This window comes from Nipponia nippon, unplaced genomic scaffold, assembly GCF_047370975.1.
Source record: "Nipponia nippon isolate SJK-2023a ecotype South Korea unplaced genomic scaffold, ASM4737097v1 scaffold_31, whole genome shotgun sequence".
NCBI lineage: Eukaryota > Metazoa > Chordata > Aves > Pelecaniformes > Threskiornithidae > Nipponia > Nipponia nippon.
The window spans coordinates 5,855,014-5,867,855 of record NW_028262349.1 but is presented as its reverse complement, the minus strand read 5'-3'; the positions used below and the strand labels follow the sequence as shown (position 1 = coordinate 5,867,855).

The following is a 12,842-nucleotide window of genomic DNA, read 5'->3' as shown; positions in this document are numbered from 1 at the left end:
GCACGGGAGCCCGTGAGCAGAGCCCACGGTCCGGAGCCAGCGTCCAGCGAAGAACCAGCAGCCCCGAGGGCTGCAGCCTCCCTCCGCAGCGCTGCCGGGCCTTGCGCTGGGGCAGTAACTCAGCAGCAGGAGAAACCAAACCAAAAAAATTAAGCTTTTTTTTTCCCCAAAAACCAGTTAATTGGCTTCCTGGGGATTAAAAGGCATTTGCTGCTAATTCCCGAGTGCTCGATACTAATGAAATATCATGAGAACCCTATGGACTCCAGATGACGGGATAAAAGCCAATTCTTTTGCTCTTATTCCCCAACCACAGAGGAACCAGGCCGGTGAAGGTGGACGTGTTGACGCAGCGCACTTGGGCTCTTTACGTTTGCTGCTTGTTTTAATGCCATGTGACTGAATGGAAAAAAATTAGCATTACACAATATCCACCAGGGCATCGGAGAAAAAGAGCAGGATGAGAAAAGCCTGTTAGGTCTTACAGGGACCAGGGACACCCCCCGTGAATGAGGCCCACAGACAGGGGCTCTGTGAGAGGCTTGGCATGGAGATGGCACCGTCCATCTGTCTGTCCGCCAGCAGGGACCGCGGTGCTCCCCGGCCCCGCAGGCACCCGGCTGAAGCACTTCCAGGTCAACGCGACGGGAGACAAGCCGAAGGCTACTTGCCCGGCTGGCGTCTATAATTTATCCTAACCCAACGCTTGGGTGAAAGGGCTGTTAATGACCCAGAACGGGCAGGGAGGCAATGCCAGGCTTGAGTTAAGTGATAGAGGAAACCATCCGTATCCTCTGGCTCCTTTCCGTCCTCTTCCCAGCTCACCAGTGGCAGCGTAACTGGGGCTGCGGGCAGAGGGGACATCTCTGCCCCAACAACCCCACCTGCCCCTTTCCCTCTCCGACTCCTGCTCCACAGTTTGTAAACGGGAGCAGCCGGGTCCCTGCCACCCCCAGCCCGTGCCAGACGGCTGCATCCCTCCACGCATCCTCCCGGGATGCTTGGGCAGGCGGAGGGGCCATGGAGCTGCACAGCGGAGCCCCGAGGAGCTGCGAATTGCCCGTGATGTTTATTTTACAGGCTGCAAAACATTTTGTAGAGGGTTCATTTATACAAGCGCTGTTTAAAATAGCTTTTATTCAAAAAAATAGCCTTCTCTCATTTACATATACTACAGACAGTCTGGCGGGGGTCTTGCAGGAGCCCCACCTGCAGCTCCCCAGCCCCGCTACCCCCTGCACTTGCACTGCCGGATGGCAACCACGGTGCGAACGCGGTCTCGGCGGCTCCTGAAGACGTGTACATCGTACCGGTGAGGGGCGCAGCGGCTGGCGGCAGCTTCTGCCCAAACCAGACATTTCTCTCCGCCTGGTGACTCCCTGCAGATAGAGACAAACCCAGTACATCCCCTGGCCCCCCACGTCCCCGGCCCTGCGTTTCATCCCCTGGAAAAAGGGCAGATGCCCCAGACCAGGGTGGGGGAGAAGGGAGGCAGAGTTCTTCCAGCGGCATCTATTCCTGCTGTAACCCTGTGAACCGTCTCCTCCCTCTCTGCCTGTGCAAAGCAGGATTTATTTCTTTCTTTGTGCTCTGATTTGCTTCCCTTTGCATTCGCTTCGTTTTCGTGTCTGCAAGCAACACAAAGTGCTGCCCTCCTGGCCCGAAACAACTGCGTGGGCCCAGCCTGCCCCAGAGCATCCCCCTCCTCCTCCTGCCCCACGGCATTGCCCGCGGGTGGCGGGCAGGGGTGGCACATCCCCGGCCGGAGAAAGCCACTGGCAGGGCCCATCTGCGTCTGCTGTCACCGGGGACCACAAGCTCTCTAACCAGCTGCCCAAAAGGTCAAATTCGGCACCATCGGTGGCAGGCTGCTCTTTATCCCTTGAAGCAATGGAGCAGCGCGCTGCTGTAGCACCGCAAGCGCTGCCCCGCTTCAGCTTTGTCCCTGCGTCGTCGGGCACAGTGCAGAGGCTGAGCTGCGGGTGCTCCCCAAGAGCCGCCCGTGTCACCCCCAGGTCCTGCCCCGGGAGCAGCAGACGCGTTACTGGGGAGGAACGGGAGCAGCTCAAACCCACCTCTGACCCTGCGCCGGGAAGGAGAAGGGCCGGATCCTGGCAGCTGTGCTTACCCAAGCAAGCAGGGATCCCCCGAGGAGCAGCTGCCCAAGCACCTTCCCACATCAATTTCCTGCAAAGATTTGCAAAACAAAGGCATGAGGATCCCCCGCAGCACCGCACCGGGGGCACCCCGGGGGACCGGCCGTCACTGTCACCGCACCCTCCAGCCTGGGGCTGAGCGTACACCCCCGAGAACGGGCAGCGGGCAGGCAAAGCTTGTCAGGAGAAGCATTTTGGGGGCACACCAGTGTTTTTTGAGTTAGAGGTCCCTGTGCACAAAGGTAGGGTGAAGTAGAGAGGAGCGTCTCTGTTGAACTGAGCTTAAGACATACTTAACGATGAAATAATTTTTAAATAAATACCTCACTGCTCCCTTAATTATTTTTAAAGAAATCCTCACCCCAAAGAAAAGGCCATTTCTTACTTTACGGCACTGATGTATACGCAAATTAGTGGCAGTAAAATACATTTTGTAGCAGAAGATAATATAAATGTGAGATTTTTGCCACTATAGTTTGTTGCCAGGGTGTGCTTCGCTCTCCCAGGGTGAAGCCACCCACGCCAGAGCATCCACCCGGCCGTTCGAACCCCACGCGCGGGCCCAGCAGCAGGGCTGAGCCCACCAGAGAGGAGGCCAAGCCGTGGGAAACCAACCTTGAGCCGTTCCTCCCTGCGTCCCGCAGAGCTGTGCACCATCTCATAGTAATATTCCACCCGGGAAACACGATAGCATTTTTCCTTCATTTCGCAGCTCTCCAGCGTCCGAACCACTTCCCCACCGTGTGGGTTTTTGACCAGAGCAGTGTTGAACTTTGTGGGCAGGCAGAAAAGTCCATCTGCAAGGGAACAAGAAGGAAATTTAATCTGGGGCTGCACCTGAGGCCGCTCTGGCTGCAGCATCTCCCCGGGGCTCTGCCACGCAGCTCGGACGCAGCGTCGGGCTCCGGCATCCAGCACCCGGCGTGGAAAGTGGTGTTTTCTGCATGAGGGTCCCCAGCTGAGAATTCGGGGCTTCTTCCTTCACCGGCTCAGGGCCTCAGCGATAGGTTTGGTTCCTCCATCTCAGTTTCAGACCACAGGGCAAAGAGAGGTTATTCTGGGTGCAAACTGTGAATCCTGCCCCTGCGAGAGCCCCATCCCTGGGGAGACAGCCTGAGCTATTACCCATTATCTTCAAGAAAAAAGGTCTTTGAACATAAAATATTTATGGCAGCACTTCTTCCAGAGACATGCTCTCATGCCGGGGAGCCGGGAACATTATTTAACGTTTACTCCTTCAGCATTTCTCTCTGGATTTGCCAGGGGGCTGTGCCCTGCGCAGGCTTCTCGGATGCTGGAGCCAGCGACACCGGCTCTCCTGGAGATACGTTCCCCTGGGAATCCTGCAAAGGATTTGCTTTGGGCTGGGCTCTCAGCTCTCCATGCAAGCAGAGGAGCCGGCGGGGCTGGGGTGATGCGGGCAGCATCTCCCCACGTCAGCACGAGTTATGGCATCTGGCCTACCCGCGCCGCGGGACGGAGGAAGGCTGGTTCAGAGGGGAGGAAAGGGAAGGCAGGCGATGGCCCCGGTTCTGGGGGCGCAGGACCGAGTCCTGCTTTGCCTTTTCTTTCCCTATTCAAGCTTTAACTCCATGAAAAATTCCCAGGGCAAAAAAAAAAGTTGTGTTCGGATTTGACATACTTTGTCTGAGTGTTAAGGAAGCCACGGAGAGAGCAGGGCGAAGGGCGGCTTTGGGCGGCCACGCCGAAGCCTGCGTCTTCGCTGCCGTGTCACCTCCAGGCCAGGACACGCCGCGTCCGTGGCAGGGCCCAGGCAGTGGCTCAGCAGCTGGAGCGGAGAGACCGAGGCTCCTCCAGCGATAACTCCTGTCCAGCTGGAAGGAAAGAGGCACAGACCGTCCCGCCTGGCTCGGTCTGAGCGGTCGTTCTGCATAGAAAGGAAGTTTATCTGCTAAATCTCCCAGTTTTTCTCTCCCTCACCAAGTCAATCAGGGTTAAAATCTCCACTGCATGAGCTAGAGGAGGGGAAGAAGGACGGCTAAGTCGACGGCTAAGTCAGTTGTGGGGTTTGGCTCTAAACAGGGCCCAGTCTTGCCCTGTCCCGCCCGCGGCTGCGGGTCCCTCAGGGTTTGCGTTTGGCTCCTGGCTTTAAATGGTTGTGAGGCTTTCCTGCCCCCTCCCAGCTGCTTCATCAGCTGCTGGAGGAGATTTCTTCGTTCCAGGACGGAGCTGCGTTTTCACGGGAGGGAAAAGCATTTTCTGGAAGCAAATCTCTCTGGGATGCCTCAAGATGGGGATACAAAACAACAACTGATTTCTGGAAGCCAGTATTTCTGGGTGAGATTTTAACATCCTTCCCCAGGCCCTCGCCCTGCTCCTCTGACGCTGCCAGTCTTTAACATGACCCTGAAAGTGTCAGCCTGACTTCACAGGGGAAAATCCAGAAGGAAAGTGCCGAGACCTGCCCTAGGGCAGAGGCAAAGCTGGGGGCGAGTCCACATTTCCCAGCCCTGGGCCATTAGCACTGAATGAGCCACCGTCCATTAGCCACCCCGGGGACAACAGCATCGTCCAGCACCTCCCCGTCACCCGTCTGGGAGTAAATGCTGATTCTCCCACCTCTGGAAAAAAGCACTTCACGCTGCCTAATTTTCTTTTCCCCTCGCTGTGTCTTGCCGCCAGATTACACAAACTGCCAGAGCGCTGGTGCCTGTGCGCGGACCCTCCTCCAGCTCTCGGAGGACGGGACGCGCGTCTGCCAGCAGAGCCCCTTGGGGTCTGGGCTTCCCCGCCACCCACCTGGCTTCCCCAGCCCCTTCCCCGCTTTTCAAGCTGACGGTGGGACTCCGGTCTCTGCAGGTAGGACACTGGTCTCTGTCCCTCTCTAGTGGCTGTCGTACAGCTGTGTCGCAGGGGCAGCCGGGAAGGTTTTAACGGGATTGTTTTAAATGCAGAAATGCCAATAAAATGACATCAACAAATTCCAGGAGAACGGATTTTATCAAGCGGTTGCGGAAAATCATTTCAACACGACTTTCCGTTCTGATAAAAACAGATCGGTTCATCCGCACTGACGTGACCCTCAGGTTATTCGATGTGTGAACTCACAGGACAGCACACCAGTTCAGGATGAACCAGTTCAGCTTTATCCCAGGGGAAGGTTTTGACCTGTCTGGAACGATTTAGTTTGGAGTTTCCATTTCTGAGTGATTTTTGAAACATCAGTGTAGCTGACCGAGATGAAAGGGCATTTCAGACCGTCAGAAAGGGAACTCCTTTTTTTAGCAGTTGCTAAGCGGTCTGCTGTCAGCACAGCTTTTATCATCAGGTTGTTTTTCTTGCTTCGAGTGGGGGGCTTGGAGCGGAGACCCCCGAGGTCATTCCCAGCCTGGGTTACTCCGATTCTACGATCTCTGGTTAGAGGACACTTCCCCGTAACACGAGGTGGTTGCATTTCCATCCTCACACCATGCACAGGGGCAGAGAATTACCGTCTCACCTGCAGACCTGTGCTGTAAGGGCCCAGCCAAAGAAGGGACAAGAAAACCCAAACCCCGGCAGTATAAAATACAATCCCGTTCCCACCTAAGGCAAAGAGGGTTTGCGTAGCAGACCCGAGCGTTGTCAGGTCACGCTCGGAGCCCTGACGCTGGTGCTGGGCACACAGAAGGGCTTGTCCCCATATTCCTGGAGGGAGGGGAGCTCCCCATCATTCCCATACCTGCACCGTAGGCTGGGCCAGAGCATTTCCCCACGTCGACCGTGACCTCCCAGGGAGAGTCTGGAAAGAAGGTTTTCAGAGCTGGGAGCCGGAGACATTCCTCGGGGCACGTGCTGCAGTGACAGCCTTCGACCACCTCCACCTCCCGAACGCCTTCGAAGAGCAGGAGCCGCTCCACGCGCACGCGGGCAGGCTCGCAGCAGGAACCCGCGGGGCAGGAGCGCGGGGCTCCCGGCTGCAGCGGCGAGTCCGGGCGCCTGACCTGCAGCTGCGCAGAACAGAGCAAGTGGCATTCACAGTGGGCAAAACAGGTCACGGAGAACAACTTCCAGCATCGGCTCCCTGATAAAAACCTCTTCTGACCTAGAACTGACTCAGCTTTTACTCCTCTCTCCCTGCAGGGCAGCACTGCGCTGCTGTGGTGCTGCCCTTCCCAGTGACACACTGGTATCAAAACTGTTCATTCCCCAAAACCCTGCTACGGTCAGCTGAACTGCACTGGCTAAAGCGGTCCTTGTTTCACCCCAGGCTCCTGATCTGGAGGGTCGGCGTGATGACAGCTCTGGGGAACGAACGCGGACCTGCCCGCCTGGAAGATGGCGCACCAGTGGTGACAACAGCGGGACAAGTGGCAACAAGATTTTTCACAGTTACAGCCCCCCAGGTGAACGCTCGCAGGACACGTGTGCAGCACCCTCCAGAGCTTGTTTCCATTCCCTCTCCAGGGTTAGTTATCCTGGCGGAGGTGGGACTTTCGGCAATGTCAGCGCTCCTGGAATAAGGACGGCATCACAGCCTGCGCATAGCCGTGTCTCCAAATGCACAGGCTCCTTCTAGTCCCTCCTCGGAGTGACACACGGCGCGTGATGAGGGAATGACTGTCCTGGTTTCGGCTGGGGTAGAGTTAATTTTCTTCCTAGTAGCTGGTACGGTGCTGTGGTTTGGATTTAGGGTGAGAATCATGTTGACACCACACCGATGTTTCAGTTGTTGCTGAGCAGTGCTCACACTGGTCAAGGGCTTTTCAGCTTCCCCTGCTCTGCCCGGTGCCCGAGGAGCTGGGAGGGGGCACAGCCAGGGGGGCTGCCCCCGCCTGGCCCCAGGGCTATTCCATACCCTGTGGTGCCATGCCCAGTATAGAAACTGGGGGAAGAAGAAGGAAGGGGGGACGTTCGGGGTGATGGCGTTTGTCTTCCCAAGTCCCCGTTACGCGTGATGGAGCCCTGCTTCCCTGGGGATGGCTGAGCACCTGCCTGCCCATGGGAAGGAGGGAATGAATTCCTTGCTTTGCTTTGCTTGCGTGCGCGGCTTTTGCTTTCCCTATTAAACTGCCTTTATCTCAGCCCACGAGTTTTCTCACTTTTCCGATTCTCTCCCCATCCCAGCGGGGGGCAGTGAGCGAGCGGCTGGGTGGGGCTCAGTTGCTGGCTGGAGCGAAACCATGACAATGACATAAGCACCTCAAAGGCCAGATATTCATCATGAAATCACGGGTCCTGCCAGTTTTGCTCAACCAGGACAGTTTTGCTCAACCACAAAAGGCCTCCAACCCCTCGACATATAGGGCAGCAGCTGTCACGTACAGCAGATGTGGCTGAAAGAGCTGGTCTTGCTGCTGGGCTGGGGGAGGACAGCAGTACGCTTGGATGCTGCCTGGAGCAGCTGGGTAGGTGCTGCGATAGCCCTTCAGCTGAACTCTGGCCCTTCCTCTGCCACGAGGTATCCAGCATTGCTGGATAGTTCCCGTTTGTCCAGCCTGCACAATCCACTGCTTGCTGACTAAGGGGGGACAAGAGGCTCAGTGACGGGTTTTCTGCAATGCAGAAGCCAAAACCAGATACTTTAAAACATGTATAAAATCACAGCCCCAGGCACCAGCATACAACCTTCCCTGGACCCAGCTGCTCCTGTACGGCAATGACACAAACACACTTTTCTCACCTTCTTGCTTCTAAGGAAATCGAGCATGGAAGACTGTCTGGAGAGCCCCAGGAGGTCGGGGTGGGGGGAGCTGATCCGCTGGGACAGGCAGCTGGACCGGCACTTCCCAACGTCCACGCTGACAGGACTGCCAGAGACATCTGTGAAACACAAGATTGACAAAAGGATTACTTCTCACTATTTGCATGATGCCGGGGAGGCCCAAGCTCAAACCAGGGCCGAGTACGACACAAAAACTGAACAAAAAGACATGGTCCCCCCCGGGAAGTCTGCCTGGGAGAGAGGGTCCTTCGGCCTGAGCACCGTCAGAAATCCCAGAGAGAAAGCCCTTCACTAGCGCTGCAGACGCGTCTTCTGCGTTTGCAGACCAGAAGTAAAACATTTCATAATAGACTGGTAAGTGCACTACAGAATTAAAAGAATGCAATCAAAAATTCACTAGGAAACAGTAGGTTTTATTTTCTTTAGTGAGCTCATGAAGGATGGGGTAAGAATAGATGAATACATCGATTAGCAAAGGGAAAACGTGAATGCTCAGCTGGCGCTGAACTGCAGACCTTGAACGTACTGAACAAGCCCGAGCACCCAGCGGAGTCAGGGCAGAAAGAGAAACCCTGCTCTCCTTGCCCAGAGCCTGAGGAACCTGTTCGTGCAGCTGCTTGTGCTGAAAACAAACCTGCCCCCCCCAATCCCAATTTCACAGCTCCCCAAACCTGCTGCGTCGCCACATCAGCACGACAGGCAGAGGATGGGAAGGTGGGAACGGGGCTGGGAACAGCGGACTGCAGCATCCAGGTTTCGATCCGTTTACTCTGCTGTATTTTGAGTTTGCAAAATATCAGTGGTTATCGGCTAATGACCGTTTCTTCTGGAAATCTTTCTAAAATGAGCTATTTTTCCCCAACAGCGCTGTCCATACTCCAAGGGTTGACTGGTGTAAATCCTCATTCCATCAAATAATAGGGAAGAAAACCAGCCTTCAAAGTGCCCCCTGAGTAGTTCAACACCACTGTAATTCATTTCCTTTAATCTGCCGGAGCTGCAGACCCAGCGTGTGCCGCAGAACTTTAATTTTGCATCGATTTAAAAACTGATCCTCAGTCTCAGTGCGCGAGACAGCCACCATCGGCGTGCTGCCCGACACCAGCAGATATGTAGGGACATCTTAAACTCCCTCTTGGGTTCTGGGTGCCGCTAGCTGCCTGAGGATTTCTTTGCCAGGGAAGTGAGCGAGCAGTAAGCCAGGTAGCGATCTGCAGCGGATTAGCAGTTCCCGTACTAGCCGTTCCCCGTGGCAATCCCTGTGGATGCTCCTCACCCACAGAAGCGCGCGGACACCCGGTCACTTTGCGGGGACGCTTTGCCAGCTGAAGACACTGTTAACCCCTGCTCTCCCATCCCCACAGCACAGGCCATGTTTATTATTTTTACCACTATCTATTAATATTTTTACTATTTTCATCATTATTTACTCTTCTGAAGTTGTTTCCTCTGGAGATGACAAGCTGTCACTGCTTGTGACGGTTCTTTATTTGGAGACGATCATTTTATAATGCCTACCGTTCACATAAGAACCCGATATTTTGCAAACACTGGAAGCTAAATTTGTACAAGTACTGCTCTCATGCACTGAAAAAACCCTAAGAAACCTCAGATTTTCAGCCATGCAGTTTAAAGCCATTTTCACATATCTGTGCTAAAATCAGCTGAAGCTCACGTTATGGAGCCTGACTGCTGCCGCAAGGGGAACTGAGACTAACGGCTGCTCCTGGAGGCCGCAGACTTTTTTCAGGTGGACAAATGGAGCTACGTCCTCCTTTCTCTGCACAGTAAAGTCAGGACACCTTGTTGTCTTGCTGACAGTCAGCCCTTCCAGCGTTAACCCCGGGAACCAAAATTCTGCAGTGGTGCTGAACTTACGCAGTGCTGATGCTATGGTCTAACGCGGCAGGCAGCTAACCACCACGCAGCCGTTCACTTGCTCCCCCCCGCAGTGGGACGGGGGGCAGAATCGGGGGGGGGAGGGAAGAGAGAAAAAAAATGAAATTCATGGGTTGAGATAAAGACAGTTTAATAGGGCAGAAAAAGAAGGGAAAATAATAATAATAATAATAGAACATACAAAATAAGTGATGCACAATGCAACTGCTCACCACCTGCTGACCGATGCCCAGCCAGTCCCCGAGCAGCAATTGCTGCCCCCCAGCCAGCTCCCCCAGTTTCTATACTGGGCATGACGCCACAGGGTACGGAATAGCCCTGGGGCCAGGCGGGGGCAGCCCCCCTGGCTGTGCCCCCTCCCAGCTCCTCGGGCACCGGGCAGAGCAGGGGAAGCTGAAAAGCCCTTGACTGGTGTAAACTCTGCTCAGCACGAACCAAAACATCGGTGTGGTGTCAACATGATTCTCACCCTAAATCCAAACACAGCACCGTACCAGCTACTAGGAAGAAAATTAACTCTATCCCAGCCGAAACCAGGACAGTCATTCCCTCATCACGTGCCGTGTGTCACTCCGAGGAGGGACTAGAAGGAGCCTGTGCATTTGGAGACACGGCTATGCGCAGGCTGTGATGCCGTCCTTATTCCAGGAGCGCTGACATTGCCGAAAGTCCCACCTCCGCCAGGATAACTAACCCTGGAGAGGGAATGGAAACAAGCTCTGGAGGGTGCTGCACACGTGTCCTGCGAGCGTTCACCTGCAAGCAGTGTAAGCACTGCTCAGCAACAACTGAAACATCAGTGTGGTATCAATATTATTCTCATCCTAAATCCAAACTACAGCACTGTACCAGCTACTAGAAGAAAAAAAACCCCCAACTCTATCCCAGCCGAATCCAGGACAACCAACCAGAGGCAAACACAGAATTCAAACGTGTTGCAGCCCACTGGTACAGAAAACGAAGCCTCTGTCGTGCAGATGAACAGACCTAGGGGCCAGCCTACTCATCAGGTCTTGTTCTACAAAACACGCTTTGAGTGTTGGATTGTCTGGCCGACGAGTCCCCAGCGTATTTCTGTCCTTTATCCCAAAGGAAAAGTCACTAGGATAATTTCAACATAAAGAAACATCTGAAGGATGACGGGCGGGACGTGAGCGGGGAAGCTTAAAGGATGCAGGTTTCTTGCAGGCGAAGGGGGAACTCACCGTGCCCGACGTGGAGGAAACGGCTCTGCCGCCTGCAGCAGCCCCTCTCTGCAAACAGGTTCCCTTGCTCGTCCCCTCTGCCGACGGCTCCGGCACCTGCAGCCACAAACCACCAAGCCCAGCATTACCCCAGTTACAACTCACCACCTTTCCTGCTGGAGCTGGGAGGAGGCCCTGAGCACCGAGCACAAGTTTCCAGCCACCTGCTGTCCTGAACCAAATGGCTTCAGCATGAGGAAGAGATTTAGAGTAGTTACAAACGGACGTGACCCATTTGACCTCTCAGACCCGGCTAGTTGGGCTAAACACCCTATCTGATTAATTACTCCAAGAAAAGGCTGTGTTTAGCAGCGTTTTATCTTAGGACATCAGTCGCCTGCTCTCTTTACTGCCATGTTACTGCAACGCGAGCCCGGGTAAGAGGCGTAACCTCACACAGCGCAAAGCAGCTCGTGGACACCAAACTCCCCAAAGATTTCTGCACGCAGGTTCCTCCGAGACAAACCCCGAGTTATTTGCTGAGTGCAGGCAATCCTCCATGCTGCTCACAGTGAAGCACTGTAGAAAATATACATTGTGCCCCTACAGAAGCATCAGACACGAACAAAGCCCGTGCACAGCCTCACACCACACACCTGCACAAGCCCTTTTCTCTCCTACGCAAGAGGCCAAAGCAGCACCAAAGACAACGAGAAGGAAAAAGGAACTTACTGGCGAAGCTGGAAGCATGCAGGAGCCCTGCGAAGAAGACTACAGCCAGCGGGTCCTGCATACTGCACCTTGGGAAACACGAAAAGGTCTCCAGTATCTCCGACACTTATACCGAGCCCTCCCTCAGCAGGCGAGACGGTGAACAGCTGAGACAAATGGGTTCGCCTATCGCCGGCAAATGTCTCCGGATTGCGATCTGAGCAAACACCTGAGCAGCCTGGGCAGTGACGGCACCTCTCCCACAACGTGTCTACGGGGATCAGGCTTCCAGCAAACTTCAAAGTGTTTCTTGAGAGCAATGGTTTTGCTCCCAGCCTGGGGAAGCTCCCTTGGGGGTCTTTGTTCTTACCACCACTTTCAAACTAATTAAGTTTGTGGTGACTCGGAGTCACTTTCAAGTCCCCTCATTTGAAAGGAACGTGCACCCTTCGTCCTCACTCATCGCATTCAACGGCCTTTTTATCTAGGGCCAACCCTCTTTTGTCCCTCCGCAACACCAAAGCTGAGACAAAGCTGGCTCTTTGATAAAGACGGCAACACGGCAGGACGCAGCCACGTCAGCAACGGCAGCGCGTTCCCCGCGACCACACGGAGAGGCCGGCAGCTCTGGTTTTGCCTCTTTTCAGTGTGACTGAGCCCTGGAGCCAAGAGGAGGCAGCTTTCTTTCTAGCTTGTCAAATGCATGTTGGAAAGTACTCGTCCTGGAAACAGCAGAGGCAGAGCTAGCGCTCGCGTGCTGGAAGGGACTCTCACAGACGTGCCAGTCAAGGGCAGCACTGTGAACGCTTGCTGCACGCGGCTCTGAAAGTACAGAAGTTAGGCTCTCTGCAGCGACTTGGCCACGTGCACGCAGCAGGGACTAGATCCAATTCCCAAAGAAATTTTTTTTTTGCCGGATTCAGGCATGTGAGCACACAAGAGAACAGCGATGGCAGCGTAACGCATCTGACACCACGCCGGCATTCAGAATACGGTTTTGAGGTTGGCTTTTTTTGGCTACAATTACTTAGAGGTGCAGCAATCACAGAAATTTGTGGAAGCTGTACACCCCTAGGAACAAGCCAAGTCTCCCCGGAGCTCATACATGGCTCCTGGAGGACCGCTGGGCTTCACTGGGACAGATGCCTTGAGGAAACAATTAGCAAAAGCAAAATGCTCTTAGAAGGCATCCTTTCCAACCTACACCATTTACCACAGTGCTACAGG

General features: G+C 54.6%; 1 protein-coding gene across 2 annotated transcripts; it reads right to left on the bottom strand.

The window, feature by feature from the left end:
• Window positions 1–1,157: 1,157 nt before the first annotated feature.
• Window positions 1,158–12,745, bottom strand: LOC104019637 (DNA polymerase epsilon 4, accessory subunit). Of its 2 annotated transcripts, none has more exons than XM_087769433.1 (7): window positions 11,637–12,745; window positions 10,926–11,021; window positions 7,780–7,919; window positions 5,839–6,106; window positions 2,772–2,953; window positions 2,129–2,187; window positions 1,158–1,379 (listed from the first exon to the last, which is right to left on the bottom strand). In XM_087769433.1, the coding sequence occupies exons 1-7, from the start codon at window positions 11,695–11,697 to the stop codon at window positions 1,229–1,231; spliced, it is 957 nt and encodes a 318-aa protein (XP_087625559.1). In that variant the 5' UTR covers window positions 11,698–12,745; the 3' UTR covers window positions 1,158–1,228. The 2 variants fall into 2 exon arrangements, with proteins under 2 accessions (XP_087625559.1, XP_087625560.1); XM_087769434.1 differs by having other exon boundaries at window positions 1,279–1,379; window positions 2,076–2,187.
• Window positions 12,746–12,842: the final 97 nt, after the last annotated feature.

Excerpts from the sequence above, each read along its gene's own strand:
- LOC104019637 (XM_087769433.1), bottom strand. The coding sequence starts at position 11,697 with ATGCAGGACCCGCTGGCTGTAGTCTTCTTCGCAGGGCTCCTGCATGCT. Across the intron at positions 7,920-10,925 it reads TTTCCTCCACGTCGGGCACG|ATGTCTCTGGCAGTCCTGTC; the intron begins GTGAGTTCCCCC and ends TGTGTTTCACAG. Across the intron at positions 2,954-5,838 it reads TGGCCCAGCCTACGGTGCAG|ATGGACTTTTCTGCCTGCCC; the intron begins GTATGGGAATGA and ends GTTCCCTTGCAG.